Source organism: Tenebrio molitor, chromosome X (assembly GCF_963966145.1).
Source record: "Tenebrio molitor chromosome X, icTenMoli1.1, whole genome shotgun sequence".
Classification (NCBI taxonomy): Eukaryota; Metazoa; Arthropoda; class Insecta; order Coleoptera; family Tenebrionidae; genus Tenebrio; species Tenebrio molitor.
In genome coordinates, this window is record NC_091055.1 from 3,693,086 (window position 1) to 3,717,268 (window position 24,183).

The 24,183-nt window shown below is 34.5% G+C and overlaps 3 protein-coding genes across 6 annotated transcripts in view; 1 reads left to right on the forward strand and 2 right to left on the reverse strand.

Annotated features, from left to right (window-relative positions):
- Positions 1-1,095: 1,095 nt before the first annotated feature.
- Positions 1,096-11,601, forward strand: LOC138140250 (glycine, alanine and asparagine-rich protein-like). 2 transcript variants are annotated; one of them, XM_069061108.1, is made up of 4 exons: positions 1,096-1,446; positions 7,782-7,848; positions 7,971-8,230; positions 10,826-11,601. In XM_069061108.1, exons 1-4 carry the CDS (start codon positions 1,444-1,446, stop codon positions 11,486-11,488), a joined length of 993 nt encoding a protein of 330 aa, XP_068917209.1. In that variant the 5' UTR covers positions 1,096-1,443; the 3' UTR covers positions 11,489-11,601. The 2 variants fall into 2 exon arrangements, with proteins under 2 accessions (XP_068917209.1, XP_068917210.1); XM_069061109.1 differs by lacking the exon at positions 1,096-1,446 and adding an exon at positions 7,653-7,715.
- A 336-nt stretch (positions 11,602-11,937) lies between these two features.
- Positions 11,938-18,781, reverse strand: LOC138139610 (uncharacterized). 3 transcript variants are annotated; one of them, XM_069059934.1, is made up of 5 exons: positions 18,575-18,779; positions 17,292-17,426; positions 14,924-15,051; positions 14,185-14,862; positions 11,938-13,329 (listed from the first exon to the last, which is right to left on the reverse strand). In XM_069059934.1, exons 1-5 carry the CDS (start codon positions 18,612-18,614, stop codon positions 13,078-13,080), a joined length of 1,233 nt encoding a protein of 410 aa, XP_068916035.1. In that variant the 5' UTR covers positions 18,615-18,779; the 3' UTR covers positions 11,938-13,077. The 3 variants fall into 3 exon arrangements, with proteins under 3 accessions (XP_068916035.1, XP_068916036.1, XP_068916037.1); XM_069059935.1 differs by lacking the exon at positions 18,575-18,779 and adding an exon at positions 18,013-18,551; XM_069059936.1 differs by lacking the exon at positions 17,292-17,426 and having other exon boundaries at positions 18,575-18,781.
- A 3,514-nt stretch (positions 18,782-22,295) lies between these two features.
- LOC138139609 (alpha-taxilin-like) overlaps positions 22,296-24,183 on the reverse strand; it is a gene marked incomplete in the record, with an annotated part of 3,456 nt that continues 1,568 nt past the window's right edge. Inside the window, 5 exon segments of the mRNA XM_069059933.1 lie at positions 22,296-22,877; positions 22,928-22,969; positions 23,020-23,115; positions 23,177-24,101; positions 24,152-24,183. Coding sequence (XP_068916034.1) covers positions 22,849-22,877; positions 22,928-22,969; positions 23,020-23,115; positions 23,177-24,101; positions 24,152-24,183 — 1,124 coding nt within the window.

Sequence of the window (24,183 nt, forward strand, 5' to 3'; positions counted from 1 at the left end):
CATGATTTGTTAATAAAAAAAGGAGTTTGTTTTAATAATTTATAAAATTAATGTATTCCGCGTATAGGCAACCCAACTTACACGACAGTGTATATCAAGTTGTTTCTAAATATTCAATATTCTTTAAACAAATTTATTACCGATTCCTCATCACCTCCTTTGCATTAATTAGTGTTTGTGCAGCTGTAAATTTTAATTATTTCTTATAGATATAAGCTTTTACAAGAAAACTTATATTAAATATATAACCTCCAAATTACAACATACACTCACATAAATATTGAATATTTAAGGACAAGTTTTTCCTTGTTTTTTTTATGACAGTCTTGCAGTTCTTCCTCCTAGACATAAATATACATATTTTATTATTACACTTTCACCTACTTTTGTGAAGTTATAACTTAATTCTTTTTGAATTCCTCAATAAAATATTTGTACATTTTTCTTTTTTGCTTAAAAAGAAAAATTCATCTGATATTGTAATATTTGATATTTTTAGACGTATCTTGCTATGTTGCTGAAATCAGAGCAAGTATTAAAAATTTGTCAGCACAAATGTTGGATTAAAGAGACACCTCCCCATGCCACTGTGTAAATGTTAACTGAAATGATGATTTGTTTATTACAATACAGGCAGAACTTCTAGAAAAACAAGAAATAACAAATTAAAGTTAGAAAACACGATGACAACTATTGACACTTCTTTTCAAATTGCCACCACATCACAGTACACTAGTTTAGTAAAAAAAGAAAAAGGCGCCAGATTTAAATTAATTAAAATAAATATCCAAAAATTCATTTCATTACATATAATAATTTATTTGATCATAAATATGATAAGTAAACAATTGAGAAAAACAAGAAACAAGGAACAAGCAGAAGATGGCAAGTGTGTTAGTCACAATTTCAATTTCACCAGAACACAAAACTGAGATATTTAATTAAAAAAATGTTTTATCAAAACAACACAGAACCTGTATGAAAAATATAATTAAACTGATTTTACTTCACAATTATTAAGAAATTTAAAAAAATGTATCCACAGAATAAAAATTCTGTAAATGAGCATTTTTAGATGTAATCACAAAATACAGCGTTTGATTGTTATTCTAAGCGTTTCGTTATCACGAATTTTTAAATAATGTTACAATTTCTGCACATTGTGATTTCTGGATTAGTGTGTATTCTATTAATTTGGACCCGTTGGTGTTTTTTGTTTCTGGTGTCTAAGACGTCAACTATAGTGGGGGTATATGGTGGTGCTACCAATCATCTATCAATTACTAAATTAACACTGTTTTGTGATTTTTGCAAACAAAGTGCAAAAGTAGTTAGTTTTTGTGTTTTAGTTTGTGTGGTAATTCCTCATTAGATCGAAAATGACACAAATGGCGTGTAATTACAGTCGAGCACTGAAACGTGCTTTACACATTCCAGTGTGCCATGGTACGTTTGACAATAGATTTTTTTTAAATTTAATTATTGCGTCTTCCATAACCTTACATTTTAAATAAGATTTGCTGTATATCCAGATCATTAAAACCTACTTAAGGAAATCACAAGACCGCCGCTGATAACTCCCTGAAAAATAAAAAATATTAAAAAAACAAATTAAGAGTCAGATTAAAAGAGCGACCACGTGATCCGGTCGAACCCCTATCAAAATGAGACAAGTTTACGATTAGTTAAAGTGACTCTTATTACTGTTATCGCTATTAATTTGCATTCGGAAATAAGTTTTCCTTTGGTGTGTGTGTATGTGAGTGGGTTTGGGTTGTTTGGTGGTGGTATATAAAAATGTGACTAGTTATACCTTACCGTTGCTCGTCTTATGTGAAAAACTCAAAACTGCAACTTGAACTATTTTTGTTAAATTAATTAGTGTCTTGTGCTGTCATTTTTCAAGAAAAATAATCTTCAAAAAGTGATCTTCTTGCTTGTTTGGAACTTGCCCCAACTGATGTATAAAATCCGTCTCCAAGACAATAAATAAATAAACAAAAATTTTTAGCTTTAATTTTTTTTTATCTAAGTAGGCCCTTTTACAATTTGCCTCGCACGTAACATGTCCATGGCATTTTTACAAGAAATAAAAGTAAGTTTTATTCGACATATTTTATTTTGCAGTACACAAAAACAAACTATTTGTGTTTCTGTGTAAATGTGATATTAAATTTCTTATGTATTTCCTGTGTTATTGTGTATTTTGGTGAAAAGTGTTTGAAATGTTCGTGATCTCATCACAAATTTGACGTTTGAAAATTAAGCCCGTTTCACACTCACACCACATGAAAAATGTTTACTCTTTTAGTTGATTAATAAAAAATATACAATTTGTTAGGGTCCTAGATATTTTCTTCCATAAACTGACTGATATACATTAAAAAAATATCATTTTTGATGATTAATTATATTCTGCAAAAGTGCGCACAAGCTCCACAATGAGCCTTCAACCACTTCAATAAGAGATCATTTTCATAACTTCAAGGGAGTACAAACAAGCACTGCAGTTGTGTTTTCTTTTGGTGTTTTTATCAACGTTTATTATGATTATTGGAAGACTTGTCTTGGTCGTGTGGATTATAAGATATCCTTGATAGTAGCGTGAAACGTTGATGAGACCATGTCAACAGAGTTATTGTCTTTTTAAATATTATGGAAGAAGTTTATGTGAAATTTAGCTCTTCGTAACTTGTGCGAGATATAATCTTTCAAGAGAAAACAGCAGATAAACAGTGTTTAAGATCTTAGCGCATGTCCCTTAAATAGTCATCCTGGCAAGTTTATCAACTGATTGAGGTGGATTAAACCCGATTTCCTATTTAAGTGGAAATTCCGACGAATGTGACGTGTTTTCCAATCTTCGCGTATAAATAGGACTGAACGCAAGCTCAGCTCAAGAAGATTCACATCCTGCTCTTTGCCTAAAGGCAAACACGTCGTTATTTGGTGAAACGTTGCAGCGTTCGAAAACGAAACGCAGAGTTCAAGTATGAGTTGCTTTAATCAAGAGACTAAATAAATTCAAGAAGAAAGGCGAGGTCTAGCATTTTTGGAAACATATCGCCACCTAATTCGACTCAGTAGATGTTGACAAACACGACTTTTGAAGTTTGATCTACTGGATGACAACGTTGTCGAGTTATTAAACGAACACTTTTTTTTTTGTTTTTTGTTGCTAATTTAAGCACCATTATATATTTATGATTTGGTGATCGTGCTTTTATTTGCCTTTTTGGTTTATACGTTCTCTCCAGAATTCGTTAAAGAATGTGATGTTAGTTTGAACAACAATTTAAACAGTTTTGATTCTTACAGATTCCAGTATGGACAGAGGTGATTCGAATGACCCAGCATGCAAAGTTCGCTATCAGCGTCGAAATTTATTAGATTTAGGCAGACATCTACAACGAAATTTTGATACACAGAGCGCTAGAATTCCAAATTATCCGAGTGAAAGATACGTGCATGAAAATATATCGGTCATTCAGAGACTTGTTTATCCTGACATAAACAAGCCTCATTTACAAACATGTCGCAAATGTGGTTACCGTGGATTTGTCACTCCTTTATACTGGTAACCCTTGAAATGTCTCAAATTTATTTCATTTTTATATGACTACTGGATGATCTAAATTAAAGAGTATAGAAACCTGAACACCATTTATTTTATTCCCATTTTGTATTTTATTTATTCAGTGAATGTTTTAATTCAGTGATTTATTTTTCATAAACATTTCTCTTCATTGTAAAAATTACCGGTAATTTAGAAGAAGTTAATCGATATTATGTTTTCCTCATAATGAACGTTTTGCGATTTATGAAGATAAAATAGTCCAAGTATGCAAAAAGTAGTGACGATAATCGACTTTCCGTACCTGTGAGTGGTGATTGTTGTGGCAGCACAACAGATGAAAAGAAGACATTTGCAGCAGCGGTAAGAGAAACTGAAGTATTATATTTGAAAATAAAATAAATTAGAAATTACTTTCCTATCAAGAATTTTTATTACATATTTAAAGCACTCAGACGCACTGGGGAATGCATAATTAGAAGGAATTGGTATATGGGTAGTGTAATTATTGTCGTGTAATAATGAGTGAATAAAATTTTCATTTCTTTTTTTTTGGCCATCTTGAAGACAGACAGACATTTAGCAGCCCAGCACAGAAGTTAAGTCTTAGATCGATTCATACGGACTTTTAACTGTCATGAGCTAATATAAAAGTAGATCAGATTCATTAACAATATTTTATTTAAATCATCTTTAATGGCGATGAGAAATTTGAAATTATGTATATTTTTGAATAATGAGGTTGTTAATTTTGACATGATCGTTTTTTTGTGATATGTGCCAAAACAAATTTAGTTTTTACTGTTATACATATACATTTTAATTTCGTTAAGATTACATATATAATTGTTTTTGTGCGAGTGGGAAAGTTTTGTTTTTTCAAATTTCACCGTGTAGCGTGTGCGTGTCTAAGTAAAACCTGTTTGTCTTTAAACGTTTATGTAAAGCAACGACTGTGTTATTTGTTCACAAAGATATGCATTCCAAAGCGGTTTTAAATTTTGTAAATAATACAATATTTGTATGCATATGTGGATATTAATTAAAACAATAAAAACAAATGAGATGTTTTATTTAGCTGAATTTTAAATAAGAGTGTAAAGAACTAAAAACTGCAATACAGGCCCAAGCTATTGTGAAAGAAGTGCAGAATTTAATTCTTAAAAAATGTAGTTTAGGCAACTGGTTATACAGTTTTGTCTTGAGTGTTTTAGTTCCCACCAATAGTAGCAGACTGGCGGCGAATACTATTGAGAGAACAACGGCTCGAAGTTTGATCTTAAAAAAAAACTATGTAGTAAAAATATTAAATGAAAAATGTGTGAACAACTTATTCTGAAAGTCTGAAAGGTTGGAGAGATCTTGTAAATTATAACAAATTTTGAAACCCGTGAATATCGACGAAAATTAATTAAAAGATGTAAAATCCTGCCTTAATATATCCCTTCTGGAGGTAGGAAAATCCAGGAGTCGAGTGAAGTTCTTCTGAGGATATTTTATTACTTTTATTTATATTTACAACTAACTAGGAGGTCCTCATGTTATTATTTTGATCCTTCCCATAACCGGTTGTTTTAATTTTGATTCGATTTTTTGTTGCCCTTCATTGTCCCTTTCGAAATAGCGGCCAGAACATCCTTTTATGCTGACGAATATGTAATACGAAAATGTGTCAAGCACCGATGGACCAACCCATCATTTATTTACCAATCCATTGTCGAAGTAGAAAGGTTTGGAGACAAGGAGTTGCTTGAAATGTTTGTGGCGAGAGGCTTATACTATTGTAGATAAGTTTAATGATTGTTGTTCAACAGTTGTGAAATAAAGAAACAATAAATGATACTTAATTTGCAATGTTACAATGCACTTTTTCACTCCCTTTCACTTCCCTCAACGTACCAAGTGTCATAGCAGACATATCAATAAGGTGGTTGTAGTTTCATCTTTCGCCAATCAAACATGACAGAAATATTTTTAAATTCGAATCATTTACAGAAAAGGAGAAAAATTCAAAGTAAACCGCATTAGAATTTTCGTTAAAAAATAATTGCATTAAATGCAACGATCTCCGCGTGGTTTCTTTATGGGTACAATAATAAAGTGATGATGAAGTTTCTCAAAATTCACTTTTTTGTTACTTAAACCTTTTGAATAGTGCTTGGTTCAGATTTTCACGTAACACGTAGCAAATAAAAAATTGTTATTTAATTTTTAGTATGTTTATGAAGATACAAAGAAACCATAGGATCCAACTTGGCAAAGAACTGATGAAAATTTTACGAAAATTTCATACCAATTAATTTTAGAATAATACTATTAAATACTTATTTAATCTACTGATAACATTAATTCAGGACTAAAAAATTTCCGCTAAATTGAATAAAACTTTCGTTTATGAGACGTGTTTTGACTTCCACTTTGTGGTTAACAGAAACTGAATAAAATATGTATAATTTGACTTTTTTATAACAGTTTTGTATATTAGCAGCATATGGCACATATGGCTTCTAGTAATTATTTATAATTAACGGTAATAATCACAGTAATAACAAGAGAAAATGTATAGAACAAAACATTAGGTACCTATATTTTTTATTTAAAATTGCTTTTAAGTTTTAATGTGAAAATTATAAGTAGCTAGATAAAAAAGCATCTTCTCATTACGAAAATAATGTATCTTGTGTAATGTGTAAATATAAAAGGATCAATTTGTTCCTTTTCCACAGATGTATTACTGGTTGCCTATAACGTTCATCAAATTAATTTTATTGTTTATTTAATATGTTGCACCTGTTGTTCGACGTATCATATTTTTACAATCAAAACCCTAGTTGCAAAAAATTTGTTTTTTTTTTTTAATTAGAAAATATAGTTGGGATCTTGTTTTCAATGGAAATAAACAAATCTTAGATTTTTGGATTCTTTATGGTTGTGATGCACTTTTGTGTTTTCAAATAAGTAAAATCTAAAAAATATATTTGGGGATATTCCCTTACAAAAGTGTTACGCAGCTGTGCACAAAATTGTGGATTGTTTATTTTAATTAAACGTAATATTTGCGACACTTAGGTATTTTGATGCATCCCCTATAGTGCATCATCATAAACATTTTTTCCTTGAAAATTATTTACTAATGTTGTAATAGTAATTTCTACTTAATTTGTAAAAACAAATCATGGTAACTTTTCTGTCGATTGCTCTGAATTTTTAAAAGGCTTTCATGGTTTTAATGCATTAATTTACGACATTTATTTTAGAAAAAAATATTAAAAGTAGATAGTCAATATTGGTCTTGATTTCGACCAGGTAGAACACAAATGGAGTGAAATTTATAGATATAATTAACGAAAAAGTATAGATTTTTTGTCGCTGTCAATAATCAAAGTAGATGATGTAGCTCGAACCAACTTTCTACAGTAATTTTACTATTTTTGCGAAAATATAACTTTTTGCGAGTATATTTCTGAATTTTGCAAAAAGTAAAAGTGCATCCACCTACTTTCAGTGGAGATTTCAACAGCAACAAACAAATTTCGATTGACATATATCCATTAGATTTACAAATCGATTTGTGTATTGTTTTTGAAATAATTTAAATCTGATTACCAAACAATTCGCATATTTGAAGCGAAAACACATTTGGTGAATTATAAAAACGTATTTTGCGTATAATGCAATAAGCGAATGGTTCCACAAAATTATGTTCGCTTATTATTATTAGATAATGCGTCCCAAAAATGCCGAATTACACTATGACAAGAGCATTTTTAGCGATAAAGAGAAATCTATCGGAGCCAATAAATGAATTGACCGTATCTTATAAGCAAGCACACAATAATAAGGTGGCAATTCTGAAAAAGTAAAGCAACTAAAATAAATCAATTCGATTCTTGAATGGTTTCATTTCGCGGTTGATACTTCCTAAAAAAAGATTAGTGGGATATATATTTTAATTGTATTTGATACAGTTTTCTCTGTTTTTTGTGGTCTCTTTATTTCGCTTGCTTTGTCGCAGCTTGTCTGCACCAATAATCCCCTACTCTGCTCCCATTATCAGAGGGTTTTCTATAAATTTCGCCGAATATCCATTCACAAATGACAGTTTATCAATGACCACATACCGGCTCTTTTAATTCTCTTGGTAGGTGACATTTTGTGACGTCGTGACACATAGTGCCTGTCTAGTGACCTCAGGATTATTTTTCAGGATTTGTTCAGTGTTGCAGACAGTACTAGAATGCGTTTCTACATCATCACCGTCGTCGCTCTGTTAGGTAAAAGAAAAACTCATCTTTTCCACTTATTTCGGAAAGAAAACTGATATTTTTTGGCCTTTCCTTAAAATGACTACTCAAAGCACCGCCAGATACGAACGACTAAACCATGAATCTTTCAGTACCTTCCGGCTTTACTCAAGAATATGAAGAATTAGAACTGTACAATAACTATGACGAGTACGGGGCCTTAGCTGATGCCGCAGGAGGAGGTGGCGGCGGCAAAGGGCAACCAAAGCTGGGATTTAGTGCCGGTAGCGGATTAAGGAGTATTGCTGAAGGCTCTTTCAATTCAGCTAATGATGCTGTCAATAATCAGGATGCTGCAGGACATCAAGCTGCGTTCGTGGCCAAAAACACACTAGCACAAGCTGCAGCTGGGGTGAGTAATGCCAAATATAAGTTGAAATGTAAATCAAAATTTCAAATGTGCGTTATGAGTGAATCAAAGGGACCAACGAAATTCCAAACTATTTCATTATATTTTTTAAGAAGAAATTTCAGATAAAATAAGAATTTTTATTGTCACAGTAGTTACGTCAACAGTTTCAACAGCAGAACTGTTTTATTGAGAATTAAACCCAAAATAGCGATTTGAGGATTAATTTTTAAATTTAGATAAATAAGGAAATACAAAAACAAAAAGTTTTTGAATATTTTCAGTGGCCAATAAAATTGCAACTAAAGCCAAAGTAAACAGACAATGTAAAATTATGAGTTTCTGAGACAAATGGATGATATTTTATTGTAAATTCTAACATTATTTATAGCTGAAGAAATATTTAAAGATATCTTCTCCAAGATGAAGAAGATATCTTTACCATACTTGTACGTCATCGTTTTCATTTTGAGAGGAAGTCAAAATTGTTTTTTGTATTGTCATTGTTTTTTTCTCTCTATTTGACACTCTTAACGTCTAATTTGGACGCCATTTTGGGAGCAAAAGTAAAGATTCTCAAAATTTCGAACAGTTTTTTTCACTTCATGTTCTGAAATATTTTGAATTTCTGTGGTTATTCTGGAGTGCATAATTCGACAGTTGTGGCTATACAGCAAGAACAATTTTCAAAGAGAGTGGCGAATGATAAAAACTGCAAAAAAGTCTGTTATTTAACGCAACTGTTTCTATTTGAAGTAATCGCAATTTTAATGTTACCTAAATGAAAGTTTTTGTATATTTACAATTTATTATTGTTCCGGTTGGGTTGAAACAAATTGTAAAGAAAGCTCACAGCTGAAAGAATTGTCTCGTCGGATCACTTTTACTTCGAAGAACAGTTAAATCGCATTTTTATGCTTAATTTAAAAAAGACTGTTGATAATTTAGATCGTTCAGGTTTTTTTTTTAATTATCTCGGTGCAGTTTCGTCAACCAGAAGCTGCACTTCTTCCACTCGTCCAGACAAAGACGTTTCATTATATGTTAAGTAGGTTTTTAGCGGGGTTAACAGTAAATTTCGTCAAGAAATTAAAATGTGTCCTTGACCTCGCCGAAGAATTGTATTGTGAACCGATGCTCCTCCTCTTGTTTTGTTAATAAAATTTATGCAACAAAATTGTGAAAAATTTAAATGTCAAATGTGTAAAATAATAGGCGAGAGTTTTTGTCTAACTTTGTAGATGTGTGCAATTCATGGTCGTATCAGTATTGTGAAAATTATAGAACTCTGGTGAATGGTCAGCCTATCTCCGGCCATAAGTGGAGCAACATCATAGGAATTTTTTCGTTGCGTGATGGTGATGTGAGGGTTTTGTCGGTGACCTTGCATCAGCTCACTACCGGCTGCAGATCATTAATCTTCACATTAAATTTCAATATTTATATCGACAAAAAGGTTGCTCGTTTGACTCTCTTCAGGACCTCAAAATTATTACACTTGCTGGAAGTGGTACAACATTTTATTCGCCAACATTTTTCTTTGCTTTCGCAATTCTTGGAGTTCATCACCGATCAGAAAAAAATACTACTGCTGAAACTATGAGTATGTGGAAACTCGGAGCTTTTGTTTTCAACGTAAAATTTTTCAAAATCCAGTTTATAACGATCGTCAAAAATTTTCTAGAGTTCTCGACAGTCGTAATTCTAAAAGAATTCTACTGTTGCACTGTAAAGAAGTTGAACAAGTTGAATCTCCGTTGTGGATGTCAAATATTGCAATTAAACATCTCATCATTTCTTAAATAAAGAGTAGTCAATGAAAGGGTCAAAATGGCAATCTTGGTCTTCTGTAGACTGCCATTTGTTTTACATGACAAAATTTTTCAAAATCTCTACAATGGCTTTCTATATTTTTTATAGGTTTTAAGATGGGTAGTCTAAAACATCTACTGTTATGGCTAATCAAGAAGCAATGTTTTTTCCTAGAAATATTTTTAAAACTTTTAAATCATAACTTTCGATCAAGTCTGATCAAAAAGGAACTAGAAATATTTTTAAAATTTTGAAATAACAATTTTTCACTGTGATTTTGTCTAGTCTCTGCATCTGTAGAAACAGATCGTTTCTCAAATAAAATAATAAACAACTAAGATCCTCCACTTTGCATTTTTGATCTTCTAAAAACACTGATATGTCTTCTAAATGTCAAAATTTTTGAAAACACGACTTTATGACTTGCTAAATTTTTGCAAGCTTTTGCTTGATGGCAACATATTCCAAATTCCAATCTACATCCTTTGCGAAAATTTTCCCGGCTTTTCACAGCTACAGAATATCGTTGTGATTGACCAAGAGTTAGTTAAATAAAATACTAAAGAACAAAGATCCACCACATCTCATTCTTGGATTTTTTGATGCACTAATCTTTGCTCTAAATGTCTATAACGGTTGCCAACATTTTTCCAAGCTAATTGCAAGTGCAGAAAATAAAATTTCATCTGTTACAGTCGACTATTTGGAAATCTCGGATGGCTAGATCTTTGCTTGATGTCAACGATTCCAAATTCCAATTTATATCCTTTGCGAAAATGTTTCTAGGCTTCTGCCACCGCCCAAGCAGCCCTCGCCGGCAAGCAGATCCTCCTCCAAGGCCTAGAGCAGCAACTCCGCGACTCTCAGACCGCCCTGATGGGAGAAAAACAGCAACTGATGCAGGCTCAACGTTCAGCCGACGCCACGATGAGAGCAGCCCAGGAGGCTCGCGCCCACGTCAACGTCCTCACCAACACCTTAAACGCCGCCCAGACCAACGCCGACCACATGACCCAGGCGGCGTCGGAGGCGGCGGGGGAGTTAGCGGCGCAGCAGTCCATGGTAGGCTCTGCTAAACAGCGTGTGGAGCAGTTGAGCAAACAGCTCGCAAGCGTTCGTGTTGACTTCGAAGCCACGAGAGCCGCAGCCCAAAAAGCGCAAGCTGCCGCCCAAGCGGCCGCCGCCAACGCCGCTGCAGCGGCGGCGGCTGCCGCAGCCGACTTGGCCAAGAGCGCACCACCACCACCACCGCCAGTCCCTGCGGGTAAAGGGAGTAGTGGCGGGGGTGCTGGCAAGGCTGGGGGCGCTGCAGGAGGCAAAGGGGGCGGCGGCCAAGGCGGAAAAGGTGCAGGCGGAGCGGGAGCAACAGGGAAGTATATACAAGGGATTGAAGGCAATGTGGCATATGTTGAGGACAATTTTTATCACCCCTTTCACTACAGCAAGTAGATAGTCGATTAAGTTTGTTGTAACATTTTTTACTTTATGCTTAAAGTTATTTGTTTTTTAAATAATTGTATTTATTTGGGCTGTTTTTCACATCAATAAACAATACCCCAGTCTATTGTTGAGTTTTCGTGACCGCCAAAAAAGGAAATGAGGCAAGATTACATTAGCATCCTAATAAAATCCCCGACGATTTAATAATAATCGTTGCCCAATGAGACTGGCAATGTTTTACTTTATGGTTTATACTGGCTAAAAGAGAGAGTTAACCTTTAGAAATTAGGAGATTGCCGTTTAAAATGATCAATACATAGGCAGCGAAATTATTTTCAGCTTTATTGCAAAATTATCGAAACGATTACAAAAACTGGTGACTAATGAGATCTATGACTAAATTACTTAAAGACTCATTGGGAATCCCTTCAGGCGCTGATAATAATGAAACATCAAAGTAGGAAAGATAATAAATTATTTATTAACAATAAAAAAGTTAATACAGTGTCGAACAACATGTGCAGACACGACTTCACCACAAAGGTCTGTCACACACGAGTACCATTACAAATATTTGGTAATGTCTATAATACAAACATTCCTAAAAAGGCCTAAATGTCTAGACTTTTAAATAATGCGCAAGATTTCAAAGGGCAAAAACCTCACACTTTCCTTTTTTCCTTCAGGTATCTGTTGCAACAGTGGACCCCCACCAGGATGAGTACGCAACAAATCGCATCTGAGAACTACTTTTTACCCCTTAAAATGCATAACAAATAAAATTTTTAATGGAGATTAGTTGGTGTGTTTACGTAATGTCGAAACCTTAAATAATTTCGAATTTCCTTCGCATCGCTACCTGACAGTCATTTGAAGTTTCCCCTCACTTTTTCATAATTAGAATTAAATTGTACTGCTACTACTACTCAAATTAAATTTCAATTCGATAACTTTCGAGCGTGTCAAAAAAGTAGATTCCTATTTCTACTATTTCGTTGCGAAAAGTGCGGTAAATTCAAATTTGACAGGTTTATTTGAAAAATAAATCTCCATGCAAAATTCTTGTTTGTTGGGCGACTTGGCAAGTGGATAAAGAAGGAAAATAATCTTCTCGTGGCATTTCCTATGTATTTATTCTAGTGGGACACGGTACAGTGTCATACCCGTCCATGTCGCGATCACATTACTGGTTTTATTTGTTTGAAGATGCAACTGATAATGAATTCCTAACTGAAAGCGTTGTAATAAAAACTACTAACCCCTAAGACGATGTAACAATAAATAAGACTTAGATTTTTTCATTGAGCTTATGTTAAACAAGAAGATATATCCGAATACTAATGTTAAGCACCATCACATAATTATAATGCAACTTTCAAGGTTATATTTTTTACTGAATATTACGTTCTGCTTCTGCGAATTGTTTCTAGTTGTGGTGTTGGCGTGAAAGTGAAGCATTTCTATCCAGGAAATCGATTAAACTGCATAAAACAAAGAATTCCTCAATTGGAAACATTATTTCTACACAATTTTAGTAGTACAATACCTCCTTGCTAACACCTAAAATTGATTATTCTAAAAAAATTAAAATTTATCTATCAGTCTTTGTCTTTCGACTTGGGTGTCGTTGAACTATCTTTTTTGTACCCAGAGAAAAACGTCAACGCTTTCATAAGCTGATAGCTTTTTGATATTGGTATGTTGGAATCGTAGAGCCGCTTCGAATTTTTGCAGTCGACGTAGAACCACCAGTTGCACTTGAGGATGGTCTGGTCGAAGAGCGTCGATTCGGGACAGAGGAAGCTCTTCATGATCAGGCCGTCGTCGGTCAAAGCGCACACGTGGAACACCTGAAACAACAGGAATTGGCCGATTAAACATTCACGACCTTGTTTTGTTATTTGCACTATATCGTGTATTTACCAAACCGGACTTACATCTCGGTTCAGTCGTACTTTCTCTTTATGGCGTGTTTTTATTTTCTACATAAATTAGCTGACCGAACCACGATGTGTGAACGAAATTCCTCACCACTCAATTGTTGTTCTCTGTGCTGATACTGTACGTATCAGCACTGGCGAGCGATCGCTTGTTGGGAAACAATGAATATCAAGAACGGGGGTCAAGTGTACCGTTGCTGCTTCTTTCCTTATCATGTGATGAGCTTTTGTCATTAGTCTTCTTGCGCCACAACGCTAGACATGTACGCCATAGTAGGTGCGGTTAATTTAATAACTGGCCCACTTTTCTATAAACTGCGTTTACAAAACGTTTGGCACATGTAATTATCCCAACGGAAAAAAGTTCACGCCGCTTTTTGCAAGACCGTTAATTCGCCTTGGATGAGTGTTAATAAATGACAATTGCTACACAGTCTTTTTTCAAGAATCGAAACCTCTCTTTCAAAATTCGATTGCAAGTCGATTGCAACAGGCCGATCAGGTCCAATCAATTTTTCTCTAACCACCTTCAACGGTGGGAAGACATGTTAATTAACAAAGATAAAAACCTATTAGCAATTGAAACGTCACCAATGCGCTTGCAACTAACTATCTATCTTTGTGTTACGTTATTTTTAAAACGCTGGTTTCAAGGTTCGCGATTGCGCCACGCCTGCCAATTACCTTATTATTTGTGAATGTTGTGTTTTCAATTTGAATAAAGTGAAGTAAGAGTTTTATGTGGAGGCTGCATCGGAAACTCACCAAGCATCCGAGATCTTCGTCGGCGTAGAGGCCCGGAAAGTGTTTTTGGTCTCCGCAGTAGAACGAAGTTTCGGGGAGTTCGACTCTCGAGGCGAAGTTGTCGTCGAAGTTCTTGTCGTACCCCACGGGGTAGTACTCTTTGGGGGCGTTCATCACCTTGCCCACGCTACTGGAGTACTTGTTGGTGGGTCTCGGCGTGGTCGAGGTGGGCTTGGGCCTCGCCAGCATCTGTTGCCTTTGCAGCATCGCCGTCTGGAGCGCGTCTTCGCTGATGTTGTTGGCGGCCAAGACCGTCTGGACCGAGTTGGTGCTCGCCGGTGGCAACTCGTTGTTGGGGGAGGGCAAAGTCCTCAGGGCGAAATTCGTACTGCTCAACTTGTCGCTGGCTTGCACCTTCTTCACGGGGACCATGACCGCCATCACTTTGGGCTTGCTGGGCTCCGAGGGGAGCGCGCCCCCGGCGGGGAGGCGCGGGTTCGGTGGAGGGTTGTAAGGGGGAACGGCGATGCCCATCAGCACCGGCGTCGGAATGTTCGACTTGGCGTCGGGACGCTCGGGAGCCGGGGGTATCGGCTTGAAGGGAGGAACGGTCGGAAACGGAGGCTTCTTCATGGGCTCGGCTGCGACTTCACCGGAAGAGGGTTGCACACCTGGTGAACGCACCCGAATTGGATTCACCTATCAAGCATTGTGAAACGTGACCTTGATCTGTTAATGACAGCGGTTTCGGTCAACTTACGGCCTTCATTTTTTGTTGGGCTTGGATCAGTTGAGCTTGGAGTCTGGACGCTTGGGCCGATCGTCTTCTATTGTTCTCAACATTAGAAAGAGATTCGTTAAAGCCCAGTTCGTCCCCAAGACTAAAACCTACAAAGCACACCAAATGAGTACAATTGAAAAATTTAATTCATCACCCCGTGGTTACAATTACGTAGAAAACGAAGTTTCCACAGACCTCGAAGTAAGTGTGTCGGTATCAGGGCACTTTATTTATGCAAAATGCGGTTACGTTAAAAATTTACTATAATTTGTTTTGATTGACAATAATTAAAGTGAAAATTTTAAATTATCGTTGTGTTAAATGCGTGCATTGTATTCGGAAATTCACATAAAAATGCACCAGAAAGTGCACACGATTGTTCGACCTTGAATAAATTATACAAGAAGCCAGAAGGCTGAGAGTTCCGATTTAAATTACAATTGATCATAAATATACACCGTGTTTAGCATTTTCTCATCCATAAAAATGATCCTTTCAGTTTTTAATAAATTAATGTTTTGCTGAAGCAAAAGCTTTAAAAGTAGCAAGGTCATTTGAATTTAATTTTGATTTTAAAGACTAGACTTAAAGAACTTTATAAGAATCTACGAAAAAATGAAATGCTGTGAGTCGTCTATTAATTAATTTTACAGTGAGATATTTTAGATCAGGGATGTAAAAAAATTATTTGAAATAATTTCGAAAAAGATTTTTGTTACTCAAAAATAATTAGTAGTCTAGATACTAAAGCTAGCATCCGTGTGGTTAATACCTGGTGTCCCACTAAGAATGTGCACAGAGAAATTACATGAGAAAAATGTTTTCTCTTTTTCGAAATTGCATTAAACGTACAATATTTAATGTGGATTAATAAAACGTTTTAAAACTATAAAGACAAGTGTTGTGTAATGAATTTTTGAAATATAAATTTCCTCTGGAGCTTTTGTTCGAGATTCTTTAATCATAGCTTCCACACGTGAACCTTTTACGGCAATTATTTTTCTCCAAAAGAAATTGCTACATTTTTGGATTGCACATTAATATTAATATTTCTCATTAAAATTGTTCTTAATAATATTTAATTTTGTTCGAGTTAAGTACTATTAATTTTATTAAAGATTATTTTCATCATAACCTCACACGTGACGGTATTATTTTTAAAAAATTGACACATTTTCAGATTCCACATTAAAATGATAATTTCTCATTAAAATTTTTACTAACATTGAATTTTACTATAGCTTTTAATCATAGAATCCCACGCGTGAAGGTTTTATGACAGCATTAATTTATCTGTCAATTCATATGACGTGTGTAAACATAAATTATATTATGTATTAACACAAATATGGAATTATTATTATATTCTTTTCCGAAAAATTGATACATTTACAGATTATAGATTATTTTAATTGTAGTTTTCACACGGGAAGCTTTAATGACCATATAATTTTTCCCAAAGAAAAAAGTGGTAATAAGTATAATTGAGAATCAGTAGCACCGCGGTAGGCGTGGATTATCTAAAGTGAGCTTTATGTAATGTCAAAAAATTTACTAAACATGTGAAACCGTCATTACATACTTTATTTTGAAAATAAATCACTGGAAATAAAAAAATCCTGAGCGCAATGTGTCTTAAAAAAGACATTTAAAAAAGTACTTTTCGTAAATGAAACAAAGAAATTCCAAATACTTTAACAGGAAAATAAACACAAAACGATTCCAACGATATTGTCACAATCAAATTAACAGCGAAGGATACCAACAGCGTCGAAACTAGGGTATTATTAGCAAGGGTCTTGGTGCCAACGTAAATTTGAATTTCCAACGCCTACCGCGATGCCACTTATTGTGAATTACGTTGTTGGATTACAGAGTAAAATTGTTAATGATATTTAATTTTATTAAAGGTGTTTATTAAAACTGGATTCAACAATTTTCTAATTGGTCTTAAATCTCATAAATAATGCTTAGCTTGTAGACTCCATCCTAGAATTAGTGCCATATCATTTAAAAAATCCTAGTTGCAGGACGGAAGTACCAATTTTGTTACAATTAAAAACGCGGAAAAATCGTAATTCCGTGATTAAAAAAATTAATTGGCAATTTCCTTTTTTGCAATTTCGCAGTCAAAAACACTTTTCTCGTGTGGTTTCGCTATGTAACTATTTCGGTGGGACCCTTGTATTTTCATTAGTCTTTGGAAGTAAGTTTGTTGTACCCTCGTTCAACTAGATGTTATTGTAACGTACTAATTACATAAAATTATTGAAAGTGAGATCGAGCTAATCTACATGGCAGCCGATGAAGGATGAATGAAGCAAAGATAGATAGATAGATAGATTACCCAGGCCTATGTGAGCCTTGACACCACCAAGATTTCTAACTCGAAACAGGCCAGATTTCTTAAAAGCACAGTTGAGGGTAAATCCGAAATCTGATTCCAATACGCAGGTCGGTCGGCCTAGCCGCCATCTGCCGCCTGCAATTAAAAGTTCGACATTTAAATCTTGTTAGGCCCTGGCGTTTCTTCATCACACAGTCGGGGGTGGCACCACGGGGACTTTCGACCCCGCGATCGCCACCATCACTCGATTATATAACGCGACAAATCTTTCCATAATGTAGAAACTTCTTGATGCATCAACTACACTGGCCTTAATTGTATCTTTTTTAACAAGGAAAATACAAATTACACTAAATTGCTATCTTATTATATCAAAAACGGTTTAAAATTTCCCACAAATTTCGACGCAACTAACTTGCATATTATTGCATTATGTAAAAGTTTCTACACTGCTGACCCATCAAACTGGGAAAATCCGATGAATCCCAGATATAGGTATCGCTGAAGCTTACCCAACCGGTGATCCTCGCACTATCTTTGATTAATTAAAACAATTGAATTTAACATCGATTGGGCCAAGAGTCGTTGACGCAACATCGAGTTTGGGAAATCAATCTGTAAGGTCGGCAACTTTTCAATTTTGTCCGTAAGAAAATCGGTACAATGAGAATGTGACGAAGATGTCTTAATTGTAAATCGTAACACACAAAAACCTACTAACCCACATTGTCCACTGTCCACTCGGGTAACACCATTTTAGTTCCGAAAGTTTATTTATACAGATGATGAAAACTATTTTACATTTTATTAGTATTACGAGTACCTAATTATTACTGAAGCTCCTATATTACATGCTAGAGATACTTTACAGGTAACACTACTTTCATTAAGAAAAGTGTTATTATTCCTGTCAACTTGTGCGTGAACGCGTTGACAACACTTTGGAAAATTCCCGCGTTTAACACAATTTCTTTTTTGAGCGGCCGGACTGTGCACAAATGCGATTTTAAGTGGTCATTTTTGACTCATTGGAAAGTACCAAATTCTTTACAAATTTCCATTTTTCACTTTCGGACGGTGAAGCTTATTCAGGCCATCGGTTTACCGAACGAAACGGCACAATCAACAAACTCGCTGGAAAAAAATCGATCGAGATTGTATTATCCGGAAATGTTTCCAAATTTGTACGATTTAAATCCCCGTTCATTGAGATCCTTATACGAGAATTTGTTACTGCATGCTGTTTGTACATATTTACAATTCGAGTTACCACACTTACGTACCAAATATCGTTATAAATACTAACACACTGATGCACTTCATCGTACTTCTGTCTGCTTAACAAAAATAACAACATTCACTACACGCGCTCGACCACTTGACGGCTACCTACTAAACACCAACAACTCGCGGCCCAAGACTTGCTCTTCTGATGTCGATGTTAAGACTGTTAAGTTGACCCAGATAAGTAACGGTATCAATATGGTTACTCCCTGCCAATGCGCTTTAACGCCGACGAATAAGGCCACTGATAATGAAAAAGAGACCCTCACAATTGAGATCTTCATTATTTCTTAATGCACTTACTTAAGTGCCCCTTATTACGCCTTGCGATCGCACAAACCACGTTCTGCAATCGACTACAATTAAATTCATTAAATTATTAGTTATTCAAAAACACATCGCAAGTCAAATATAAATCCATTTATTATTAACACTTCCCTTAATTCTGGAAATGTTACTTTTTTTTAGACGAATTGACCTCACAGAAGTGTTCCAGAGCTGAAACTAAATTGATTTTGGAACATAATAAAACTAACAGTGACTTTTCTACAATCCAGTTTTCAGTGAGTCTAGAATAATATGAATTAAAAGAAAAATCTGAAGTAGTTATAAGAAATGGAAATAATAAAAAAATACGCTTTTATAACTGTGAAACTCGTAAGGATTCATCAAGTTCCGAAAAAATCGCTTTATTTGCTTCACTTAATGTAGGAGTTTAAGTATACTTTCACGGAATGTTTTTATGTTGCTTTAACATTTACCTTCCGTCGAACAAGACAACCAAGAATGTGTAATGAAACTGCACGTTGTAAATATATTTTACAAATAATTTGTCGAGACAAGACACAGTTCAATTACATTTTCTTGTTTTCTCCTTATTTCTGAGACTAGACAAGACCGGACCAGTTACGTTAACCCCGATTCAAAATATTCAAGAGCTAGTTTCTGGATGCTTTGTGATAACACTCGAGAAAGTAAATGTTGATTAAAAAAAAATAAAGCAGGTCTGGCCAACAGCACAAACACATATACTACGAAAGTCGCGTTTTAAAATTGCAAATATCTGTTTGTAATATTTCTGATGGCACTGCTAAAGTGCGAAATGCTATTAATTAATCTGTTATGCGATACGACACACTTGTGGATTGCATCGTGTCATGAACGTTTTAAATAAATTTGTTGTGCAAGTGATCATGAAATTATTAATCAGATCGAGTAAATTGTGCGTCGGTGCGGCTCAAGGGATTGCTCTGGGTTAGGTTTAATTCATTTTAGATAAAAATCGACTAATGAGCGATTTCTACTGCCAGAGACACGTACATTCATTTTATCAGTAATGTGAACAAATATTTTCGGACAGAACCGGTGTTAAAATGTCATAAATAAATGACTTTGGAGTCGAATTTTCCGCAATAGAATATTAGGCGAATGACCAGACGAGACTTTCTAAATTATGTTACAGTGATCGTATTATAGGATCCAACATGATCTGCTGATACGTAACTTGACATGTGTTTGTTTCCACAAACGCGAATCATTTTATGTTTGAGGTAAATACGATGACGGAATGTGTAATAAAAGATCTTGATTGTGGAATTTACATGAAGTAGAATTTCAAATATCTGGATAAAATCTAGTCAAGAAATGCGATAATTAATTTGTCCATCTAGTAATTGCTAGTTCTAGGCTTCCTGTAATTAATTGATTTATTGATATTCTTCACGGGTTTTATAGATCAAGCGCATCGCAAAACTGGTAGCGCTAGCGCTCTTTAAATTCTTCGGCCGCACTTGTTGTTCTATGTGTTACACTCGATAGGCTAGCAGCGAGTTTAGAATGATTTTTCTAGGGAAAGAAATGCACAAATTATGACGTGTGGAACACGCATTGAAGGAACATTTTGATTATCGTTTAAATGTCTAATTCGACGAATACGATTACCGCAACCACAACAGGGGGCAACAATTTACAAAAGTTTGTACGCTTGAAAAAACCTATTTCAGTGGTGTATTGTTGTTCAAAAAATTCTGAGCAAATACTTTATTTTATTGATCTGTTCCAGTAGTGTGATCACCAAAAAAGGTGATAAGGGGTAGCTGTGAAAAAGGAAACTTCTCAAAACGTGGCGTAGCTTCAATCAGTGTTAATGAGAGTTTTTTCCGAAACTCCAGCAAACAAGGTCGTGTGGGTAAACACGGTCACCATTTTCTTCATTTCCGTTTCGAAAATATGAATAGTTTGTGTTTTTGGGTGAAAACCATGTTTAAAAATAAAATTGACGTAAATGTCACAATTGACAAGTGACAGTTTATAAAGTTACGCCGCACATTTGCAGAAATTTCGTTTTCCATACCGGCCACTCACCTCTCGTTTTGTTGACATTAAACAAAATATTTTAAATTTTGATACGTAGATATGACCAAAATTAACATTATGTGCGACATCCGCCCTTTATAACCGTTTAGAATTTTAATATTGCGCTTAACCACAACTGCGTCCGGTACCATGTACGAAGACAATTTTTTTTTAAATCAGTCTTCAATTCATCACCTTTTTAAGGTGCAATCGCACCTATTGTTTATAACATTCATTGTTCTTATGTATCTATATGCCAGGACAAACGTGATTTCCAGAATTAATTTCGATTTGTTGGTACCAGAAAGTTTGATTACGACTTATCACGACAGGTGTTCCGGTGCATCGGAAATATTTTTGTGATTGGATCATTCCAAAAACGAAGAGTTTTTAAATGATTATTTTGTTCAATGCGGAATATTTAGTCTTGTAATCTACCGTAAGAAACTAACTGTTTTTATCTTTCAAGTGTAGCTGACTGGTCACGTCAGAATAGATCCGATTTTCAATCAAACAAAATTTGTTGTTTTTGCCAAACTGTTGTCTGCAAGATGGTACTGCTATGATGCAACATTCCACAGTAAACAGTTACAGCATTCGACGCTTTTAACAGTGGGATAATGACACTGACGTGTATATTTGTAAAAGAGAAATTTAACTGCTATTTATTCATGTTCTTCAAATTTTCCAAACTATCGACTTTTCAGATCTTAAAAAATACTCACTTCCGTTAATACAAGTAAACAAAAATATCGTAATAACAAATTCAATAAATGTTTAGCAGTTTGCAATTGAAAATGTTTGAAGTTTGCGTGGGAACAATTTGGAAAAAAAATGTATTAAGCAACAAGTCTGCGGTCGCGGAATTAAAATTCTTACTATGTACAAGTGTTCTTTCGATAATCTTATGTAAGCCGGCATAAAATTTGTATTATTTTTATTACATTATAAATTTCAATCAAATATTTATTTCTCAACGAACCAAACACATGGAACAAAGAATAAATAACCACGGGCCTGAATAACTGTAATAAAATATTGCATTTGACATGTTGCAGCAGTGATAAAAAGTAAAATTTATATTTAGTCGTATATTTTTTGCCAAATTTAATATCCATAAAATATTTTCTGTTGATTTTGACATAAGTAATTTGATCAAGTAACAAGTAATGATTTAACGATTTTTTCACCATCACTTGGAACAATTTTTTGAAAGAGTTGCACTAAAAATTCGTGATTGAATTTGTAGGTGGTGCTTACACAAGATGCGATCAAAATAAGGTCGGTATTGTGAGGATGAGATAAAATAAAAATGAATTCTAAGTTAGACCATTACAAATAATATGAATAATGGAACGTTAAACATTCGGGGTATTTTGTTAAACTTTTATTTTAGTAACTCATGAAACAAATTGTCAAAGGCACTGTAATTAAGACAGTCTAACTAAAAAAAAACTATCGTGCTTTTTAAACTAAAATAAACATAAATCCTTTTCTTAAAACACAATAGTGGGCCCTATAAATATCATCGTAAAACAAGATTTAAATAAAATGAACACACAACAAAAATACTACAACACAAAATAACAGAAAGTTACAATAAGATGTAAAACTTTCAATTTCGGGTTTTTACTACATTTTTGATGAAAAAAACTAACAACTAATCTTGAAAATCAGTCAAATACAAGAAATAAATTCGAAAATTGAGTGACTCAAAAAAAAACAACGAAGTTTAAAAATGAGTTAAATGGGCTTTTCAATTTAAGTACGAATCTGTTGAGAGATTCAAGATTTAAATCTAGAACAATGTGAAACAAACAAATATTTCTGATTTCAAACAAAATAAAACAAAATTTTTTGTAAAACAAATAAAAAAGATCACAAGTGAATAGGATGGTTGTCTCAGGTTATATATCACCTATTTATCCTCCTCAGTAATAGCTTCCGCTAAAAAACACTTAGATTTAATCTTGCTTAAGTGTGTTGGCTTTGCTTACTTGACTGTTTAGAGTCTATTAAGTCAACCTGTTCCATTACACCTACAACAGAGCAATAAATATTCACATATACATCTATAACGCAAGTCAACCTCTATCATGATCTATTAAAACAACTCTTTGACTAGAAACTGGCTCTGGACTTGGCGAATGTAATACTTTTTCTTCAACATTTTGCACATCTGTGCCTGAAAATCATTCATCAAGCAACAATCAATAATGACATACAATAAACTTTAACATTCTTACATTTGGCACCTTCCACTGTTTCATTCCCATTTTCAACATCATCAATTTTAGAAGCATCTTCACTCTTTTCAGCTTCTTCAAAACTCAATCTGCTCAGCTCATCTTGGACAGCCTTCAAGTTGTCTTTGAGGATCTGCAGCTCTTTCTCTTTCTTGGTCATTTTAGGACTAGGTTTTGTTTTGGGAGTTTCCTCTTCCTTGGGGGAAAGAGTTGTAGTAGGTTCAATTCCATGTGATTTTAACAGTTTCAAGTAATTCCCGCGATCTACTTGCAACTGGCGGCACAGTTTATGCAACTGGTCATTCTTCTTGTCCAGACTCTGCACATACAATTCCTGATTCTTTTTCAGTTCACTCATTTCAACTAGCGCTTTCATGCTGTCATGGAACTTGTTTTTCCAAGACTGTGCTTCTTGCTCTAGTACTGCCACTTGTTTGGTCATGTTGGCTATTTCAAACTTAAAATTATCAAAAACTTTGGCGCTTTTAGACATTGTTGTTTCAAAATCTTCATATTGATTTTTATATACATCAATGTGGTCCTGCAGTCCTTTAACTGTCTCAAGTAATACACAACAATTTGCTTCACTTTTTTCTAGATTACTCTTCATTAATGCTTGTTCCTTTGCATGCATCTCTTTCTCTGCCTTGATTTCCAGCTCCATCTTAGCTAAAGTAGCTTGAGAAAACTGTCTTTCTAATTCTAACTGATGAGACATTTTTGAAATGTCTTCTTCGCGCTTCTGAAATTGGTTATACAAATCAGCTAGTTTGGCAGTCATTTTGAGATTCTCCTCTCTCAGCTTGTCACTCTTCTCCTTATTTTCATCCATCATATTATTAATATCACTCAATTTATCTGCAAACTTCAGAGAGACCTCTTTACGGCGCTCCTCTTCTTCTTTTATTTTAGCGATATTTTCTTCCTACAACTTAAATAAAAACCACTGATACTTATGCCGCCTTTGCTACATACCTTGATTTGTTTATTTTGTTTTTGCAGTTCCC